Below are 21,309 nucleotides of genomic sequence, written 5' to 3'. Positions count from 1 at the left end.
CCCTTGATGTGTTAATATTCTATGTATCAATCAAGTTGAGCAGTTTAATGTCACAGTTGGAGGAGGAAATGAATATATATTATTTATTAGTGGTGAGAAGTACTACTTGCTGCCTATGTAAAGTCTAGTTATAAAAAAAGAACAATGACCTAATGTATTGAACTAATCAAGTTTCAGGAGAAAGAATCCTCTCACCTCTTTAAGTCACAGAAGATTAGCCTGGAACTAGCTGTCTTCCTGCCAGCATCCTAGGACACTTCATGTGTGCTCTTTCCCTGAATTTCCCTGAGCTATTATATGACAGTGGTCCCCTAAGCTAGCCTCCTCATCCTTTCTGCTTATGAAAGAAACACCACTGAAGAGAAACCATAAATACCAAGAAAGTATCACCGAATGTGTAATTGCAAAGAAATTTGTGTAATGTGCAAAGAAAGAAAAAAAAGTCACTCAGTCTTGTCCGACTCTTTGCGACCCCATGGACTGTAGCCTACCAGGCTCCTCCATCCATGGGATTTTCCAGGCAAGAGTACTGGAGTGGGTTGCCATTTCCTTCTCCAAGGGATCTTCCCGACCCAGGGATCAAACCCAGGTCTCCTTCATTGTAGGCAGACGCTTTACCATCTGAGCTACCAGGGAAGTCCATCAAACATTGATTTAATCTTGTTAAAAAGGATTCCTAATCCTTTTATCTAAGTCAACTTTGCCAGCTATTTTAAGTCCTCCACACATTTCATTTTACTCTTTTTCAAGTCCTTTCATTTATTATACTTTACAGACATCTCTATTTAAACTCACCTTGAGTCCCTTCCACCTGCCTTATTGGATAATCTTCAACCCAGCTTCCTAAATTTCTCCTTATTTTTCAAGTATTACATTTTTTTTTTTCTTATTGCTCACCCCTGCCAGTAGGTTTCCACCCCTACATTGAATCCTCATACTGTTCCTTTTCTGCTTTGCATGGAGATGACTCATGTTCATATCTTGGCTCCCTTTGACTAAACTTCTCTGGGTGTAGCAGCTGTGCCCCACTCCCCTCCACCCCATACCATAGCCCTGAGCCTCCTGCCTGACCCTGAGTGGTCATGGCATGTTTGTTGAACTTTTGGTGACTTACTGATTGGATTCCTGTTGTAAATCATTACTCTTTAACTATAAGGAATAATTGCAAAGTTAAAGCAATGAAAATTATTCTGTTGTAAACACATTTAAAATATAAGGTACTCAAAGAAAATTTAAAATAGTTAAAATATCTTACATAAAAAAAAGATAAACTCAGAACACTTAGGATATTCAGTTATCTCAATGCAACCCAGATTGATGGGAAAGTGACCTCAATATATGGGAACACAGGAACATTTCATTTGAACAAAAGTTGATGTGCATGTGTGGCTTCAAAGCAACTTCTCCACATAACTACTTATTATGGACTGATTTAAATTCTACATTTTTATATTGTTTGTTGTTTAGTTGCTAACTCGTGTCCAACTCTGTGACCTCATGGACTGTATAACCCTCCAGGCTCCTCTATCTATGGGATTTCCCAGGCAAGAATACTAGAGTGAGTTGCCATTCCCTTCTCCAGATCTTTCCGACTCAGGGATCCAAGTCTGCAATGTCTCCTGCATTGCAAATGGATTCTTTACATTTACATTTACATGATCCACCAGGGAAGCCTGCTTCATTTTTTATGAGTGAAAAAATAAATATTAACAGGTTGTAGATCTTTAGTACCTTGATAATAGATCCAGCTTGGGAGCTTATATTTACTTTAGGAGGCATTTTGATTCATTGGATATCCTTTAATTTTGAATAAATTTATACATCTGTAACATATCTTTAGATCCCTGCAAATATTGATGTGCATTCAGCATTTGCAATAGATGTTTGTTATATATGGCTAATGTTTTGTAGTCACATTAGAAATGGCCACATTTTCAAAGCACACTGGAAACATTTTGTTACATAAAACTAAGTATCTCTGGTGACAGGATGGACTCTAACAAAAGCAGATTTTTTCCAGTTCATAAGCTTTTGAAAATCAAGCATCAGGGGAAGCTATACCAAAGTGCTCCCTGCTTCAAGGACCATTAATAAACTCACATGGTTACTAAACACTAGTGGCTTCTAGAATATCTAATTTATGGGACTGGACATTTTTAAACCAGTTTAAAGATGTCATGCTTATTATGTCTTTTTTTTTTTTTTTGTGGAGCAGATCTGGGAGCCTATTTTTGGTTTTGATACATATAGATGTATGTGGTGGTTTAGTCGCTTAAGTCGTGTCCGACTCTTGCAGCCCCATGGACTGTAGCCTGCCAGGCTCCTCTGTCCATGGGGATTCTCCTGGCAAGAATAATGGAGTGGGTTGCCATTTCCTTCTCCAATATAGAGGTATAGTTATAGATAAACTAGTAACCAAAATAATTATAGGTGTGATGGAATTTTAAGGATTTATTTCTTCACTGCAATAATATTAATATGAGAAAGTATTTTATTACAATTCCAATGAAAGCAGGTAATATTCATTCCAAGGCATATCAACTATGGTTCTTGACTTATCAATTTGCTTGACTGAATAGAACTAGGTCCATTTAAAAATTTCTATTTTGAGGAAGCCACTGAAAGAAGCGAGAGTGATCAATGACTTCTTGGAAATGCTAACTTAAATTTCCATTATTGCTGCGGGAGTTTAGGGACTTTAAATAGCATATGGAATAATAATATGCTTCCCTCATAGGAAATATGGATATTGCAAGTTTTTTCAAGAACTAGTGACTATGTTCACCTCGTATTCTTCACTGGAGCCACTATCTTAAGTTATTTATCATTATAAAAAATTAAGTGATTTGTTGTTGATTCTAAAGGAAATAGGGAAGGTGGAGACTTGATAAAAGTAATGTGAGCACATAGAAATTTAGTTATTTGTACTGTTAAGTAATTAATTTTTCATCAAAACTTATGATATAATAAGTAATGCTTTATATCAATGCAAAAATAAGAATCCAGTGACTGCCATTATTTTTCAGAGAAATACTGATGATTGTAAGATGGGAAACTGCCACTGAAACTAATCAATTAAACTGCCCTGCATAGAAGATGCTGTACATTTTACTTTGAAGGCCTTGCATTTTCAGGAGGGATATACGTAAATATGGGCTCACATATCTCACAAATGTAGAGTACTTCATTTTTCTTTTCCCTACTGAATGGGGATGAGAATAGTATCTGATATTGTGTACTTTGGGGAAATGAAACTTCTAGCAGAATATGCAGATGTTTAACAAACGATAACCATTTTACCTTCTTACCTAGGCTTAAAGTATCTCCAAATGTAAACATATGTTAAAGAAGTCTTACCTAAGGATACCTAAGTCTTACCTAAGGATACCAGTCTTACCTAAGTATACTTTCTTTCCTAAGTTTTAAAGTATCCCTGCTAAGTCGCTTCAGTCGTGTCTGACTCTGTGCGACCCCACAGACGGCAGCCCACTAGGCTCTGCCGTCCCAGGGATTCTCCAGGCGAGAACACTGGAGTGGGTTGCCATTTCCTTCTCCAATGCATGAAAGTGAAAAGTGAAAGTGAAGTCTCTCAGTCGTGTTCAACTCTTAGTGACCTCATGGACTGCAGCCCACCAGGCTCCTCCACCCATGGGATTTTCCGGGCAAGAGTACTGGAGTGGGTTGCCATTGCCTTCTCCAAAAGTATCCCTATTAGAGAGCAAATGTAGATACATATTCTAAAAGGCCAATCCTTTTCTAGATCCTAAGGATAGGATCTAGAACTCACAAATATTATGAATAAATCCACTCCCTTTTGCTGGTTCATTTATTAACAGAATAGATTTGAGAAGTCCAGGCATTCTCAATCATCTCTAGCACAAGAGATCTTTTGAAAGACACTACATTTAATCAGAGCCCATAGCTCTTGTGCGCACATTTCTATTTACATTTTCCTCTCATAACAAACTTATAAACTGTTCGTATTTCGAGAACGCCTAGGAAAATCCCAGGCACAGAGTCAAGCAGTCCAATGAAGGCATGTTGATTGGCACTCTGGTCTATGCTGTTTGTATACATCAGAGATTTATTACAATTTGACTGAACACCGAGTTTACATGATACAGGTTTCAAGTGTTCCAGTATTTCTCAATATTACATATAACTTTGCTTTCACAGTTTTTTTTTCAATTGCAAAGGTCTTCCACAAAATTTCTCAGTTAACATAGGTAATAACAATGAAACTTAGTAAACAGTTCCCCAGAATTAGTAAGAGGACTTACCTTACTCTAGTAGAAAACCAATGACAGCAAATAATGAAATATAACACAAGTTAAAAAATGCCTTTCAACACATGCAGCACTGTGATTACTCATAAAAGTCTGATCAGGTTTAGACGCAATATACGATTTTTCATCTCTTTTGAAAATAAAAATTAAAGAAGTTATTCCTTATTCTTCTATACCTAGTATATACATATATTTAACTTTTCTATGTAATGCAACATGCAATATTTGCTCATAACCATATGTGTCAAAGTACATGTAGCTACAGTACTACATTTGGCATAAATGTTGCATATAAAGCATAAATATGAAAGTAATAGTTTAATAACTACCATAAATGTTATTATTTGATTTTTCAATTATTTACATTTTAGAAGATACTTATTCCTGAATATATTAAGGAATGGGCTTTTAGAAATAGTAAGTCCTGTATATCAAATAACATAATCAAATTTAAGGAAGGATAAATATGCTTTGCAACAAATGTAATACGTTATTCTCCATAAATCATTTGTGCCAAAAATATGACAGTATCTTGATAATGAATAGCATGAGGGAATGGCCATGATGGAACTCATATTATTAAAATCTGATAAATGCTTTTAAGACCATAGTTAGCAACATATTGGTTTTCAATTCTCAGCAAATGTGGTGATAATTCACTTTTTTGGTAACTGAATTCACAAAGGCTGACTCTTTACTGAGCAATTTGCTTTCAAGGTACACATGCAAAAATCAGCCCGCTTCATCATACACATGACAGGTTGTGACTTAAGACACATACACAGGAAATGTGATGTGTGAATGAAATGCATAGTTGGGTGAGGGAGATTCTTAGGATAGAAGGATGAGTGCCCAGGCAACAAAGGTTAAAAAAAAGGATTCTCTTTTATCCTAAGAAGACCCCACCAGCATGGATCTTGTGAGGGATCTGCCCAAATGTATTCACAAACATTTACGGAAAAACAAATATTCTACACTAGCCAATGAATTCAGAGAAATTAGGTTTCTGACACTTGATTGTCAATGACTGTGTTACGCTGCATCACTCAGACTTTACAGATGAGGACTTTTTGTAAGCTAGTGAGGCTGGGAAAAAGTGATCTGTCAATTTGGTTCATCTGTTCTGTGGCAGATTAGCCAGGGCTAATCATCACGAAGTGCTTTTCATGTACAGGTTTTATTGAAAAAATCATCAGAGTGGGGAGATTACACTCTCAAACAAGCATAAGGCATAAGTGACTTCGCTTGTTAAATGCCAAAACGGTGGTTTTTATCTTTATGGTGTGGGGCTTATTCTGTATATCCATATTTATGAAACTCAAATCCTTCTGGATGGAGTATTTTAGAATTAAACTATTAAATTAAAAATATGTTCTGTATCTTGTTCATTTAGGATGCACTCCTAAACCTTGAAATATTTTCAAAAGTGCTCCATTTTTTTTTTTCTCATCAAACTCATGTATCTTCTCACTAATACGGGCAGTACTGAGGTTAGACTCAAGATACCATGCGTGACCACGGGTTTTCTTTCTCGGAGTTTTTAGCATGTGTCCTTAGTGCACATGCAAAAGAGCTAAACTATGGTAATAAAGCTATATTAGGGCCAATCTTTACTCAGAAAAGAAAATATATTCTAAAAATATATACCTCCAACCATTGGTTGCAAAAAACATATCAGTTGCCCTATTTGCAGTGTTCAATTAGGTAGGGCTTGTATCTCTTTAGGTATGCACCTCAGCCTCCTGTTCCTGCCACACTTAGAAAACCAACAATCTTAGTTTATATAACTGTTATTATACAAAAGTATAATTAATTAGGATGAGATTTTGAATTTAATAGGGCTTTATGGGAGTATTTCACCTATTTCTAAAAATACATCTGCTGCAGCAAAGATATAATTAGTAATATTTGTGAACTGTGACATGAACCTTGGCTGGTTTCTTTGTGTTTATCTGCTTGAAAGACACTTGGAAAAATTATTTTATTTTTCTGAATCATCTGGAACTTTAATTTTAAGCTCATTAAATGAATGAATTAAAAAAATTATGTAGAGCTATGGAAGGCATACTGACTAGAAATGCCTTAAAATTTTTTGTGACTCTTCTGAAAAGACATAGTTTAAAAGAATACAGTGGCATGGACATATTAAATCCTAATACAAAAGCAAAAAATCAAAAATATAGTTCTAAAAAGATAATTTCTTTGGTATTTTTAAAACAACTTATTGATTAAACTCAACTTTATGAAATATTTCTTCCTTCCAAAAAAGAAGGAAAACAAAGTAACTCCTTTAGTTTTAACAAATTTTAACATATAATAATGTATACATATGTTTATCAATATGTAAAATTTTATGGTTACATGTATAAAGTTATAATTTAAAATCATTCACTGAAAAGAAGACTCTGAATAAAACTCAAGTCATGTAATACTCTGCATGTGAGGCAATGACCTTTTCTCATTCAGAATGTTTTAGTCTTCTGAGACTCTGAGAAAATCATACAGAGTAAGAGCAGACAGGTGGCTGGTAAGTGATAAATTCTTCAAAGTACTAAAATTCTGGAGACGGAATAAAAGTAAAGTCTTTACAAATGTAGATTATTGCTCCAGAAAATACCAGAAACACTAGGTTGATTCTTGTAATAATATCACGAGAATATCATGAAGCTGGCAGCTGCTTATAAAAATTAATACCAATGCCAGGTATACCAGAAGGTTCCCTTGGGAACTGTATGATGTGAACCTTTGAGGCAGCAGGTCACCTCCAATTTGACTCCTGAGTTGTGAAGGGGTTATTTCATACCAGGGAGTATATTTGTACTTCTGACCCACCTACTCTTTAATTTTAGTCTGTGGGAAGGAACTGTGGTGATGATAAGCCTTTGAAATCCAAAATGGATAACTGCAATTGCTCGGCTGGGTGGGAGGAGAAGAAATATCTATTCAAACACATGACATGTAAGATTTGTTATATCCACCCAAGGTCAGTATTAGCACCCTGCCTTCTATTGAGGACTGTCAAATTTTGAACTTTTCATAAAAGTTGGAAATGCTTTGTCAGGGATAGGAAGCTCCATTAATGTAAACTGTCTGGGAGAGAGACTTGAAAGACAAAAAGTAGTTACTAATTCTAAATCTGATTCTCAAGCAGTTTATTAGAATGAACTGAGGTGCTTTTAAAAAAGACTGATGCTCAGGTCTCACTGCAGATCAGTTTAAATCACACCATCCATAGGGATGGGTATGGGCACTGGGACACATATTGATGCTTCCAAAAGCTCTTAAGTGTATCTCATGTTCAATCAGATTGAGAAGCGCTCCTTTGAAAGGAAAGTAGCCAGGGAAGAATGGATGTAGGGTTGGTTTTTGGTTTGTCTGGATATCTTGCTCTCTCTGACCTTACCAAAAATCATTTATTTTAGAGCCCAGCTTAGTCTAGTCTCCTGGCATAAGGCAGTCTGAGGAGATCAAAATCTAAGTGAAACATCAGCCTCATTATACGGAGTCAACTGAGTCTGGACTATTACTATAAACATCAACCTTCTCATATGGAGGCAGAGCCCAGCAAGTGGTCCAAAGCAGCAGAGCGCAGTGGGAGCTTGTGTAGGGACTGGGTTGCTCTTGGATCTGGGGGTTGATATGGATGCCATGCAAGCAGGTGCCTCAGTGAAAACTAGGACAAGGACTAACTCAAGACTGAAAAATTCAGCTCATGGCTATGATTGAAAGAAAACAAATCTGGTAGGTTTCCTACCAATTAATCATTTAAATTTGCTTTCAAAATGACTGAAATCAGCCAAAGGGCTGATTTCATTTTCTATTTGGTAAACAGAATGAACATTTGAACCTATCTACCGAGAAGATTCGCCTCTCCTTGCCAACCACTTGGAGCCATCAGTCCGAACCCGCCGAGACATAAGCATTCCAGTTCTACAGGAACTAGATTGTTAGAGAAAAAGCAAGTCATCTCTCTGTGGAACAGTCAACCCAGCTAGTTGAGAGTGCTGACAACCTTATTCTATGGGAGAAACCATGGAGGGGGCACCCTTGACTTCTTAGGTGCTAGGATTAAAATCACGAGGAATCTGAAACCAAATTCTTTGTTCTGGTTTTGACCATGTCACTAAATGGAAGAATGCCCCGGGCATCTGTGGCTTGGACAGGTGTTTGTAATCAGGCACATGAACTAGTGATTCTCTGCACATTGACCAGCACAGATCCTTTTTCTTTTCAGGATGTCATTCCATTTTATAAGGCAACCCAGACTTCATGAAGGCACTGATTCCATTTACCTGGAGACTTCCGTTTGATCTCATTGAATTAATATTGTCAAACTGTTATATAAACTGTTACTTACTGAAGTTTTCTAAGGTACATTAAGTTATACTCGGGGCCTTGTAATATCACTTGTTGACTAGAGCTATAGTTTGCAGTTGTGGAAGAGTGGAAGCCAAAGTGATCCTGTAGGGGTTTCTCATCAGGAACAATTCTTACTGAATTAAGGAGCATGCCATATCAAAGGAATTTCAAACCTTTCTGAAATGGACATGAGATGATATGTATCAGATACTCACAGCACGACCTCCACATGGTCCAAAGCCCATTGATCATGACCTGTTCCATTGTGGCGTGGCTGCCACCAGCGCAATAAAACTCCTTTCATCCGTGCCTCCCTAGGTTGCAGATAAGAAGACAGGTCAAACACTAGAAAAGAGAGAACTTTCTGGTAAATACAATAGGCTACTCTAAATCAACAGAACTTTGGGTATGGAATTTAGATTTGCTTAGGTCACAGTATTCTTCTAAGCAGCAACACATTTTATTGGCTACTCAAGGATTTGCAATCCTTCTACATTTCTCTCATTTCTTCCCCTTGTTCCACTAGGACCTGGAAGAGCTGCATCTTCAGTCAACAAATGGGATGTACCTTCTGTGTGATGGGTTAGATGCTAGATACTAGGGTACCATGCCAGGCAAAACTGACAAACCTACCTATCCTCAGCAAATTCTCAAATCAGTGTATCCAGCAGGAGATTTAAAATGTTGTCTTCTAAAGGACTAGAAACACATTACTGGGAGGGAAATATGCACAAAGCACCTTGGTATTTAATTGTTTTTCTCTGTTCCCTCTTGCTCTTATTCCTGGCTCCAAGTTTTGTCAGTTGTCCCAACAGGAAACAGTAACACAACTTTGGATATCTGGATTAGTTAGTCTTGGTTCTGCCACCACTGACTTTGTGGTGTTTGTTCAAATAACTTCATCACACACTGTTGATTTTCCTTTCTGGGCACTTACAGGGGGACGTTATAGGACACCCTCTGAGCTTGGGTGAAGTCCTTTGGCTGGTGCTGTGCGATGACATGCCAGGTGATCCCATTGTTGACACTGTACTGCAGCAGCACGGCCTTGTCCACGGCGTGGGGGCCACTCAGGTCACTGTTGCAGCTGTCTGTCTGTGATGTGCTCCCAATTTGCAAAACAAACATGATTTTGCTGAAAAAAAAAAAAAAAACCACAGGAGAATTCATTTTTAAACAAAAGTCAGGTAGTATTCAAGGAGTTATACTTTATTTTTTTTTATCTTACTTTATTTTTTTTATCTTTCTTGTTTCTAAGTTCTGTAATTTTCAAGTTCATAATATGGTAAAAATAGAAGCATCCAGTCTTATGACTAAGTCATATAAATAACAAAATTTATTTATACTATCTTTTACATCATACATATGAAAAATAAGCTTGGAAGGCTGGTGTTCTACACAGAGAAAACAATTCTGACTTTCAAAGATCTTTTTTCTTCCTTTGATGTTAGAAATCTTTTTAGAACATTTCTCCTGAAACACCTTCTGTTTTCTTCAAGGTGATATCAGCCAAATAGGCAGCTGAGGACATGGAAGAGAAAAGAAATAAAGCCATACTATTTACTCTATATGCTTTTTATGATGGAGAAGGAAAGAATGGCTTTATTTCTTGGCCAGGCAAAGGGAGAACACAATAGGCTAGTGACTCAAGAACTGTGCCTCTATGCTATATGCTTTTTATAAATAGCTTCAAGCTGAACAGAATCTGGACAAGGATAAATCATGTTTATTTTAGGAAAAGATGTTTGGAGATCAGAGAAGAGGGAAAACTGAGTTAGACATGCAGGCTCTGGACCATGTCTGCTGTTGTGTTTGATGTGCTTCTCACAGGCATCCTTGCCCTTAGAAGATATAGTTTTTAAACACAGGAAATCTATCTTTATAAGATTCCTAAAGTGATTAATAAAATTCCTGAGTGATTAACAGAGTGATTAATAGGTGGTCAAATAAACTGCTAGACTTAAACCTGTAAATGGACTAATCAATTTAAAGCAAAGTTACTTGTATGGCAGACAAAAAGCTGTGTTTGCTCTGGCTTAGGTGCAGAGCTGGAAGGGCAGGTGGGGAAAAAAATTCAACCCTCCTGGGTCTCTTTTCCTTTGTCTTCTCTATTTTACATTAGCATGCAGTTCCTAAACTGTGTGAACTTTTAAAGTTTCCATTTATCCAACCATCAATCTTCCATTTCCATTTGTAGCTACATATGCTAAAAATGTAGAAGGAAATGGCAACCCACTCCAGTGTTCTTGCCTGGAGAATCCCAGGGACGGGGGAGCCTGGTGGGCTGCTGTCTATGGGGTCGCACAGAGTCAGACACAACTGAAGTGACTTAGCAGCAGCAGCAGCATGCTAAATATGGAGAAGGCAACGGCACCCCACTCCAGTACTCTTGCCTGGAAAATTCCATAGACGGAGGAGCCTGGTGGGCTGCAGTCCATGGGGTGGCTAAGAGTCGGACATGACTGAGCGACTTCACTTTCACTTTTCACTTTCATGCATTGGAGAAGGAAATGGCGACCCACTCTAATGTTCTTGCCTGGAAAATTCCAGGGATGGGGGAGCCTGGTGGGCTGCCGTCTATGGGTTGCACAGGGTCGGACATGACTGAAGTGACTTAGCAGTAGCAGCATGCTAAATATAGGACTATGTATGCTTCATTACTATAAATCTTCACACTCATATTTGTATTTACGTGGTTGCATATGGTCCACATTAAATTATCTATATAGATTATTCATAACCAATTATTTACTTTTTCAACTTTATTGACATACAACTGACATATAGCACTGTGTTACTGTGATACACTTCTCTATTTTTTATATTTGGCCATTTCTCTAAGCTTATGCCTATGTTACCACCACTCACAAGGTAACTCTATACTAAATTTAAGCAAATCATAATTCTGAGTTGTGAAAACATATACTTTCTCATACCAAATTCAGCTGATATTAAGTTTCTGCTGCTTAGTGACACCTGTGCCATGAAATTCATGATCATATCTAACAATGGACAGTGATGTGCTTGTGACTGATTCTGTATCTGAACTACAACACAGGAGTTTTTTTACCTTGCTCGAGTGAGATCCAGAGGTTTGGTGGCAGCTTGCCTTATCTGACAGCCATTAAAATAGAGAGAGTCCCCATGGGCATAGGGTGCCAGCTGCCCACAGCCACTTCCTATCACTCCACCTTGAATAGTTTCCCAGTTTGCCTCAGTGACTCTTGCCGACTCAAAATTATCTTTAATGTAACTGGGAAGGTCATGACTGAAAATAGAGCAGTCATCGCCTAGAGGGAAATGAATAGTTGCAAAAATTAGCTGGAACAAGCAGAATCATCAAAGATTATGAACAAGCATTCAATTTCACATTTAATCCGATCAATGTCAGATTTACTTGTAAGAATGACAAAATACCAAGCAGATATAGATTCCTAGAGATAAATATTTCTCTTTTATTTCAGCAATTATTGGCTTATGTTGCTAAAAAGTCATATTATCTTTGAGTTGATATTTACTAAAATAGGTAGGTGCTAATGTACTTAGTACTGGTGTAAGCCCATTGTTAAAAAAAACACAGCGTCTGGCTGGGCTTGCATGGTTACCAGCCATGGGTCTTAGAAGGGAGCTCTCACCCTGGCATGAGAGGCAACATAATTTATTTTTCCCTAGCATAAGAAAATAGCAGGAAAGAAGTCATGTTCTTGTTCTCCCTCTAGCTCTCATAGTTGATTCTTGAGAACAGAGTCTATATTTTATTCATTGTTGGATTCTAGTACCTAGCATAATACTGAGTACATATAAAGTATTCCACAATGAAGCTGGAATAAATACAGGAATGATAAACTGGAAGTGTTTCTCAGAGATAACAGAGCTGCAATACAGGCATTTAAGGAAGGCACTACTTTAGCAAATGTGTATGTCTCTACATTTTTCCTTGACTGGAAAAACACAACTTTTCTCAATGTCTAAAATAACTCAAAATCAAAAGCTCACAGTTCTGCTGGATCAGAGAAAAAGGCAAATTCTAGACACCCAGGACTCCTAGTGAGACAGCTGAGTTGTTCATTTGCCTAAAAGTTCAAATTCTCTAGCTAACACATGGACAGATCCAGCTGGTCTCAGCAATAAGACGACCAGGGGAAGAAGACAGCGGCTAAGAATTTCTAACATCAGAGATGTGCAGCAGTCTACATTTATCATACTCATTTCATTTGGAGGCAAGGAAATAGCATCCATCAAGAAAGCTAAGTAGATTCTACTCCAGAGTCCAAATCTATGGGTTCTTGCATTGTACACTTGGGAGAAGCTAATTCTGGTCCTCTTTGGATAAATCTCTCATCTCTGAGAGACACAGAGACTGACTGGAAAGAACTACCTGGGGTTCTGGTCTTCTTTCCGACATGTACTATTAGGGAAGTCACTTACGCTCCCCTCAGTGTCTTTACCTATAAAGCGATAACCGTGACATTAACCATGGTTAATTTATGGGGGTGGGTATCATAAGTACTAAATGACTCTGCTGAATGCATGGGGGGATACTTGTGTAAACAGTAAAGCATAAGGCAATGTAAAGGTTCAGTAAAAAAAAGTTTACTGTGCATTGCTCTTTGTCAAGAATTAGGCTCTGAGGATGTAATAGTAATTGGATACAGTGAACTTTGTAACATAGAGGCTGAAACCTGTGAGAAACATTTCATCAAAGGAAAGCAGGGCTGCAGGCTTTCAAACAGGACTGACAAAGCAACCTCCTGGGATCTCAGCAGTTGAGTAGATACTTTGCCCCAAATGCATCGTCAGCCTCTAGAAACTCAAGCAGTAAAAGTGTATTTTTTGAGTTATGAAGGTTTTTCTGTATGTGTATGTGACGAAGAGACCTGGGAAACAGAACATTTTAAATTGTCAGCTCCATCTTGGGAGGCCAGGGGCTGCTGCCCCTGGGAGAGGCCGAGGAAGAAAGAATATTGGTCCAGTGTCTGGGGACAGGCAGCCAGGCAGGGAAGGAGAGAGGCCCAGAGCAAAAATCAAGTGTGGAAGGTAGAGGCTGGGGCAGGGACTCATGTGGAAGTTGGAGAATGTAAGGTACTATAGAATATCTTAGCGGGGTGGATAAAATCTGCATTTTAAAAAATTCAAGGAATATAGCATAAAATTATCCTTCATAATTCATCCCTGAGGTAAATAAGTCATGATCAAAGAGTGCATCATCTATCTCAAATCCCTCAGGCCAGAGTTTCTATCCATTCCCTGGTGGCCTTTGCACACATGTTGAGATGAGGAGAACCCTATAGTCTCCTGGGTCAAGAACAACAAAACAGGATTCTGACCTTGGAAACTTTCATCGCAGATGCAGACGGCACCGGTGGTGCAGTATCCGTGCCCACTGCAGAGCTTGGGGCAAGCCTCTCCGATGTACACGTGATCGATTGCCCAGCTCTGCTTCTCCGTTTCTTCGCCCTTCTGGATCCAGCGGAACTGTGTTGCACTGAAAGCAGAAGGGATTCAGGAGGCTGTTATTGCCCACGGGTGTGTCCAGCCTCTAGTCTCTGGAGATAGGGGCTATTTCTAAGAAAAGGGCTTCTAAAACTTTCCCCCAAAGCATCCAATTGGCAGAAGTGAGTGAACTTGTACCCCTCAGATTCTGGAAGTAAACCCACAAAATTCCTCAAAAATTTATGTACATTTCCTGTTCTATTCCATAATAAGCCCATATCCATTTTTCCTACAGTGGTGTGTCATTTGCAAATCTTTGGGGAAAATAAATGTTACTCTAGGAAGACTGTGCTCCGTTATATTTACCCTGCAATTCAATATAACCTGATCAGCCTGGCACACCCCAGTAGGCACTGGTTGTGGGGGGAACAGCAGAGCCTCTGGGAGCATCGAACACTGGGGCAGTTGTGGTGCCAAGTCCAAGTCTTGGGATGTTTTTCACTCAAGGGCTATGACTGAGATTGGTGTGTGCTGTGGTATTTAATTAAAAGAAAATTTGAGGTCTGTGAATTGTTTACAAAGAAGAATCCTATTTCTTATGCGCACATGGAGTTTCCATTTAGGGGCATGGGGCAGTGAGAAGAGCGGGGAGATGAGGGGAGAGGGGACTAGGGCTATAACTAAAAGTCTAGACTCCTTTTATCAGTTGCTGTCGAGTCACTGTATGAGCTCTGCAGAGACTCACAGGTCATTCCACACAGTTTACCTAAGTATGCAGCCTACCTGGAGGAGACATGATCAGGCAGCTGGATGGTGATTCTCTTCCAGCTGGAGCTGTTGACAGCATTGTAGATGGTGGCTTCGTGGAACTGGAAGGGGGAGCAGCCAATGCTGTTTGAAGAGGAAGGAAGGCATTGGGTCTGAACGAGCTGCCAGGAATCGGACCTGAAAAAACCAGAGAGGCTGCATTAGATAGCTCTTCAGAGGCTGCATCAGACATCTGTCTCATGTCAAGGTAATGCTTAATGATTGGGTTAAATTAAGAAATTTTAATATAAATTTCATATGTACATATATATAATTACATATAATAAAAAGAAAAATTGAAAATTATTTCAAATAAGATATACCCTAACTCTTTATAAGCACATTAACATAGTTACAGATGACAGAATAAAATAATAGCAGGTACAGAGCTGACTCTAGTGGCTTCTTCTCCCTGATATTGCTACAAGAACTATACCTGGAGTTGACTGACAAAATTCTCTGTCTACCCAAACTTTATTGCTGCTGCTACTGCTGCTGCTAAGTCGCTTCAGTCGTGTCCGACTCTGTGCGAAACCATAGACTGCAGCCCACCAGGCTCCCCCGTCCCTGGGATTCTCCAGGCAAGAACACTGGAGTGGGTTGCCATTTCCTTCTCCAATGCATGAAAGTGAAAAGTGAAAGTGAAGTTGCTCAGTCGTATCTGACTCCCAGCGACCCCATGGACTGCAGCCTACCAGGCTCCTCCATCCGTGGGATTTTCCAGGCAAGAGTACTGGAGTGGGGTGCCATTGCCTTCTTTACTATAATTCATTTTTCAAAGTGGTGGTGGGAGGCAGGCCTACAGACACCCTAAAGAGGTAACTGCACTAAGTCAGACTTATAGTCAACAGTGCTACTATGCTTTAGGGGATGTGACTTTAGCTAAAGCATAATCAGATCTTTCACTGATTTATATTTTTATTAGGGTTGGTTGAAAACAAACAACATAAATAAAAGAGAGTTCTACTTTGAGGACAAATATAGTGTCTTAGTTTAAAATACAAAATCTGTTGGCTGAAGCCTAGCATGAAATTGATTCTTCTTGGTTTGAAGGAAAAATTGAAAATAAGATACATTGTGAATTTTATACAAATAACATTTTTACATGCATACAATTAACTGCCACTTCTAATACATAAGAATGCTTCCCTGTAAGCAGTTGCCTTAAAAACAACCATTTGAATTGTATATACACATTTGGAGGAAATGTAAAAAGTGATTTCACAAACCTTGCATCCTTAGTGTATTCCAACATTACGGAATGAAGGTCACCACAAGAAGTGGCTTCACAACCCACCACAATCTAAAACAAGCAGATAATTGATATGTGTCAGCAAGATTAAATAATGCCTATCATTAACAAGAACTCCCATCTCTCTTCATTATGCCTATATAAGTAACCAAGAAGTATTTAGAGAAGCTTTTACAGAGCAGCCTGCCAGACACCAAGAAGGCATTCTTTTGAGTTTTGTACAAGTCATACCATTTTGCAAGGAGATGAGAATTAAGGTTAAAAATTACTATTTATATTTACCTAATTAGTAATAACATACTAATTGTAAATTTGGAGAAGATAAATTGGTCAAAAGGAAAGTAGTATTAGGAGAACTAATGGAAAGAAACAAAGTATCACTGGTTCAAGATAGTTTCATTCATTTACTAACTTCCTTGATGCTACCATTATATTTTTATATGTAATTAAAAATAGTAATTTTTAATTACTTAATATTTATTCCTAGTTTTTTCCACTTCCATGTAGATAAAAGTATTCCATATCATGTGCAATTAAATGCTTGAATCATCAACAGTGCATAAATGCTATAAAGACTTGGTGATTCAAATTTAAGTTCTAATCATCTGCTCAATGAACAAGTCCTATTTCAGTGCTGACACTAGGGAAGGTTGGTGCTATAAACTTCATACTATATGCTTATCCATAAACAACTGTGGTTTCAGAGAGAGAATACAAAGTGTATTCCAGCAGTGGAAATGGAAACCAGAAAAAAATAAAATGCTTTGGTGCTTCATAGGAAGGAGAGGTTGAATCTGATTAAGTGGGTGAGAAAACAATTCTTCAGAAGTTGGAGAGCTGAATTATTCCAACTACAAACAGAAATAATAATTATGTGATGTGATACAGGTGCTAACTACCACTATTGTGGCAACTGTATTATAATATATAAATGTATCAAATCAACATGCTGTATGACTTAAATTTACACATTGCCATATGTCAAATATATTTCAATTAAAAAAAGAAAAGAATTCATCAATAAGCAGTAGAATGATGTATCAAAGCTATGCTTTGAAAGGATCAATCTGTGCTGCTGAAGACATGTGAAGTGGAGAGAGATTAGACAGGAAAAGACTACTCAGTGGACTACTGATTTAATGAGGCCCAGAATGAAGGTGATAACCGTGCAGAGAGGAGATGGGATGGGTGTCAGGAATACAGGGAATTAGAATTGAAAGGATGGAGTAACTAATTAGATGTGAAAAATGATAAATCAAAAACTAAATTAAAATTTAGAGCTAAAAAAAAAAAAAAAAAAAATTTAGAGCTGGTGAATAAGTGAGAGGCAATGCCATCAAGAGAAATAGGAAAATCAGAGAGAGGAGTTGGCAGAAGTGGGAAGATAGGAAGTTCACTATTCAACATGTTGAGCTGAGGTGCCAATAATTCAAATGTGTAGAAAAGTATACAGGCTATTAAAAGTACTGAATTAAATGTTGATGAGCCAGTCAAGGTTGGATATGCAAATTTTAGAGTTGCCCTTAAAGATATGATACTTGAAGCCAGAGGATGAATGAAGTTCTCAATAGTGAGAATGTCTATGAAGAGAGAGGAAAGCCTGGGAGAAGTACTAAGAAATGCTGATATTTAGAGGGTTGAGGGAAGAAGAGCCAAAAAGGAGATAGACGTAACTATTAAGAAGGTAAGAGGAGAAGCAGCAGAGAACCCAGAAGCTGAGGGGAAAGAGAATTTCACCAGCTGGAGAAGACAAGAACAAGTGTGCCAAATAGTACAGAGAAAACGAAAAACGAGGAAAGTTGCATGTGGTGTTCAGAAAGTCTATGGTGACTTTAAAGTTGTAGATTTAGTGACACTTCAATTTTTAAATTTCTGGGGACAAGTTTTTTTTTTTTTTTTTAAAGGAACAAATTGACTTGGCTAGAGAAGAAAATGTCAGTCTCTTCAGTTCTGGGTTGACCGAAGCAACAAAAGAGGAGGCCCCAACCAACTTAATAAAAAATATGAATGTGATGCGGGCCTGGGAGAGGAAAAGCCCGAGAGGAAAAGCCTTCACTCTTAAAGGACGTGGCTTGGAATTAGGGGTAGTGTAACACTGGATGTGATTTTGAGTGTCCTTCATGTCACTAAGGTAAGGATAGTCCTGAGGGGGTGGTAGCATTCGGGGGGACTTGCCTCACCCTCCAGTCTCTGAAGGAGAGTTTAATACAAAGCTGAGGAAAACAGAAAATTTGCCTTTTTTTTTCAACTTGGGAATTCTTCTTACAAAACTGAAACCCTATACATATTAACTCCCCATTTCCCCCTTCTCCCAGCTACGAACACATTTTTATTTATGCTAATAAGCATTCTTTCTGTTAACTGTCATTGTAGCACATCTTTTTAAATAAGGGCATTAGAACAACTGATCTGTCTCTTTAAAATGATCCAGTAATAAACTGCATTTCTGTAATGTCCCTTTTTAGTGTTTTCTGCAATAAGACATTAATCGATAGTGCTTTATCTTTCTCTCTAATTTGTCTACTAATTACCTCCTGTGCCTTTTCTTTCATTTTTCTATACGAGTAAAATATGCATTTATTAATAAGAAGTGAGAGTCTTTTTAAAATCTTTGAGGATTTGGGAGGTTTCAATTGGGCTAATGTACAAGTTTGCTGTTTGGAAGTCAGAGAGAAAAGAAAAATGGAAAGATAATGAAAAAGGACATATAAAGAAGCAAAGCTTGATGTATGAAATAGGCATAAAGAGAAAGTGGTAGAGAAATTAGTGGGAGAGAGAGACAGAAAGGGATAGAGACAAAGAAAGAGACAGATAGAGGCGCCTACTTGAGATTTTTATTTCCAAGGTTTGTAAAAGTGAAGTCAAGATTACATATCTGAGATATAATACAGTTGCATGTCTTTCTATGTCTCAATATATCTGTGTTCAAATAATCCTATAAGATAAAGACCTTTGTGAAAGATAACTATTTTTTATTCATAAAATAAAGTCTCTTATAATGAATGAAATCAATCATTTCCTTATAGTTGTTCAAATAAGCTTTCTCTCTGTACTCCCTCCCCCAAATGTAACACCATACTGCCTGGAGGAGCCGCTTCCCCTTACTTTAAACTGCATCATATATCCTGGCTGTATAATGAGTTCTCTGGAGGAGAGTGCATTGTGAGTCTTGTCCTTCTTTTTATTTGGCCAGTAGAGGTGGAAGGATGGATTGCCACAGAATCCTGCTGTCCTCACTGCATTAGGGTAAAAACTCCAGTTTTCTTCATGGGAGGTGCCTTCTGTTAAGATAAATTGGAAGTAATACCGCATGTTATTCTCTTAAATTAATTGGTTTATTGTTGAACTACTTGAATGTCTATGCTCTAGCTCTTTGCTTACCCTTTAAGATTGATTTTTATTTTCTTTAATTGGTATAATATATATATATAGCAATCAAATCTAGAAAAGATTATTAAATGCTAGTAAACAATTACCCAACTTTTAAAATATAATTGCTAGTCTGGGTAACTTTTACCATTGCAAGATTTTTCCTGGAATACTTTCAAACCAATAAAACATGTATCTCTGCATACAGAAATTCTTAAAGAAACTGAAATTATTTGGGGCTGCTGAAATTTCAAATTATATTTAGAGCAAGACATTTTGTCTTTAATGGGATTTATTAAATTCTTTGTTGACATTTCAACAAGCAGTCAACCTTGAAGATGTATAAACTATTAGGCAAAATAATAGCTAACATTCGTTGATCAGTAAATATATGGTAGGCACTCATCTAAATGCTTTTCATGTAGTAATTCATGTAAAGACATAAGCAGACAAAAGATATACAGGAAAGATTGCTCAATGTCTTGTTTCTTACCATCATCAAAAGTGTCAACCAGCTGACTGGGATTGATTTCCGCTCCACCAATCAAAATGTTGTCTAGTGCCCACTGAGCACGCTCTACCCCGGAGACCACAAGTCCATTGCTGATCACAAAAGGCTGCCACCAGCGGAGTCGAGTTGTGTTGGTAAGAGCCTCCTCGGGAAGAAGTATGTAGTCATGTCTGACTGAAATGTATTTCTGATAATCCATCTCATGGAGCAAAGTCCAAGTAATTCCTATAAAACAAATATACCAACATAGTAACATACTGGAAAAAACACAACAAACCCCCGATATATTGAAGTTACTGCAAGTTCTCCAAAGAGATCTTCAGCCATATCATGAGAAGTGATTTCACTGACTTTAATGTAAGTATTCATACACTGTTTCAAAATGAGAGTGATGATATAAAGGGAAGGGTATTTAGAAATACTTGGGCAAAAATAAAAATACTGAGGTAAAAATTAAATTTTCTGCTTCTAAAGTTTTGTTCTTGATTCCTATATCCATTATTTCTCATAAATAATGAGAAACACCCGTGTTTTAAATCTTTCTAGATAAGATACTCCTAGTATTTTAAAATATAGTGATTATAATTCTATGCAATTTGTGATTTGTTGGACGAATATGAAGCTTCTCTCATCAACTGATAAGACAGTAGGTGGAATGTTTAAATTACTTAAGAAAACATCTTTGAATTCCTAAAATACTTTAAAGGTAGGGTCATCTATTTATCTGCCAGTTATTAAGAATGATACCTATCCCCTAATGCTGATTTTCTAAAGACCTCATGGTACTACTCATCTGGTTCTAGCTACTTCAAAATAACGAAACAAAATCTTGTTAACATAGTGTGTGACAGACTCACAAATTGACTATAGTTTTCCACAACTACTAATGCTTTCTTATAGATTTTCTATACCATTTATTATATGCTTGTTCACACAAAAGCTTTTTAAAACATTTAAAAATGTTTTTAAAATTATCTTTTACTTGGAAGACTATGCAAAAATTTATTTCTTAATTGTATCATTTATAATCAAGCTTCAGCTATGCCTCGTGATTATTGTCTTTATTCATAAGCTTGGAGTTTTTTTTAAATGTGATTTCTCTCTTTTCCCTTTTTGGGTATATTTTGTACAACACAGAAGTTACAAATATAGAATGTGTAATGGGTGGAATGCAACCAAGGTCTATAGCTTTCTCTTTGTGACTTTCACTGTTTGCATTGCCAGGTCAGCAAAGCTTTGCGGAGACTTTTCTGAGGGGCAATGGATGGAATTTGGGAATCTGCTGCAAGGCA

At 37.5% G+C, this 21,309-nt stretch overlaps 1 protein-coding gene across 2 annotated transcripts in view; it reads right to left on the bottom strand.

Moving 5' to 3' along the window:
• The window catches only part of RELN (reelin), a 557,372-nt gene that overhangs the window by 2,886 nt on the left and 533,177 nt on the right, over window positions 1-21,309 (bottom strand). Inside the window, exons 56-65 of one of the 2 annotated variants that reach the window (XM_086397038.1) lie at window positions 20,000-20,242; window positions 19,243-19,418; window positions 16,115-16,188; window positions 14,862-15,023; window positions 13,973-14,130; window positions 11,716-11,935; window positions 9,583-9,780; window positions 8,861-8,959; window positions 8,142-8,225; window positions 4,174-4,416 (exon numbers count right to left, since the gene is read on the bottom strand). In XM_086397038.1, the coding sequence (XP_086253164.1) occupies window positions 4,287-4,416; window positions 8,142-8,225; window positions 8,861-8,959; window positions 9,583-9,780; window positions 11,716-11,935; window positions 13,973-14,130; window positions 14,862-15,023; window positions 16,115-16,188; window positions 19,243-19,418; window positions 20,000-20,242 (1,544 nt within the window). In that variant the 3' untranslated portion in view covers window positions 4,174-4,286. Of the gene's footprint in view, window positions 1-4,173; window positions 4,417-8,141; window positions 8,226-8,860; window positions 8,960-9,582; window positions 9,781-11,715; window positions 11,936-13,972; window positions 14,131-14,861; window positions 15,024-16,114; window positions 16,189-19,242; window positions 19,419-19,999; window positions 20,243-21,309 lie in introns of those variants that run through there. The other variant, XM_086397037.1, reaches the window with a different exon arrangement.

This window comes from Bos grunniens, chromosome 4 (genome assembly GCF_055505025.1).
Source record: "Bos grunniens cultivar Pamir isolate PY7600 chromosome 4, Bosgru_T2T1.0, whole genome shotgun sequence".
Lineage (NCBI taxonomy): Eukaryota > Metazoa > Chordata > Mammalia > Artiodactyla > Bovidae > Bos > Bos grunniens.
Note: the sequence above shows the minus strand (reverse complement) of the source record. Positions and strands in the feature narration are given on the sequence as shown.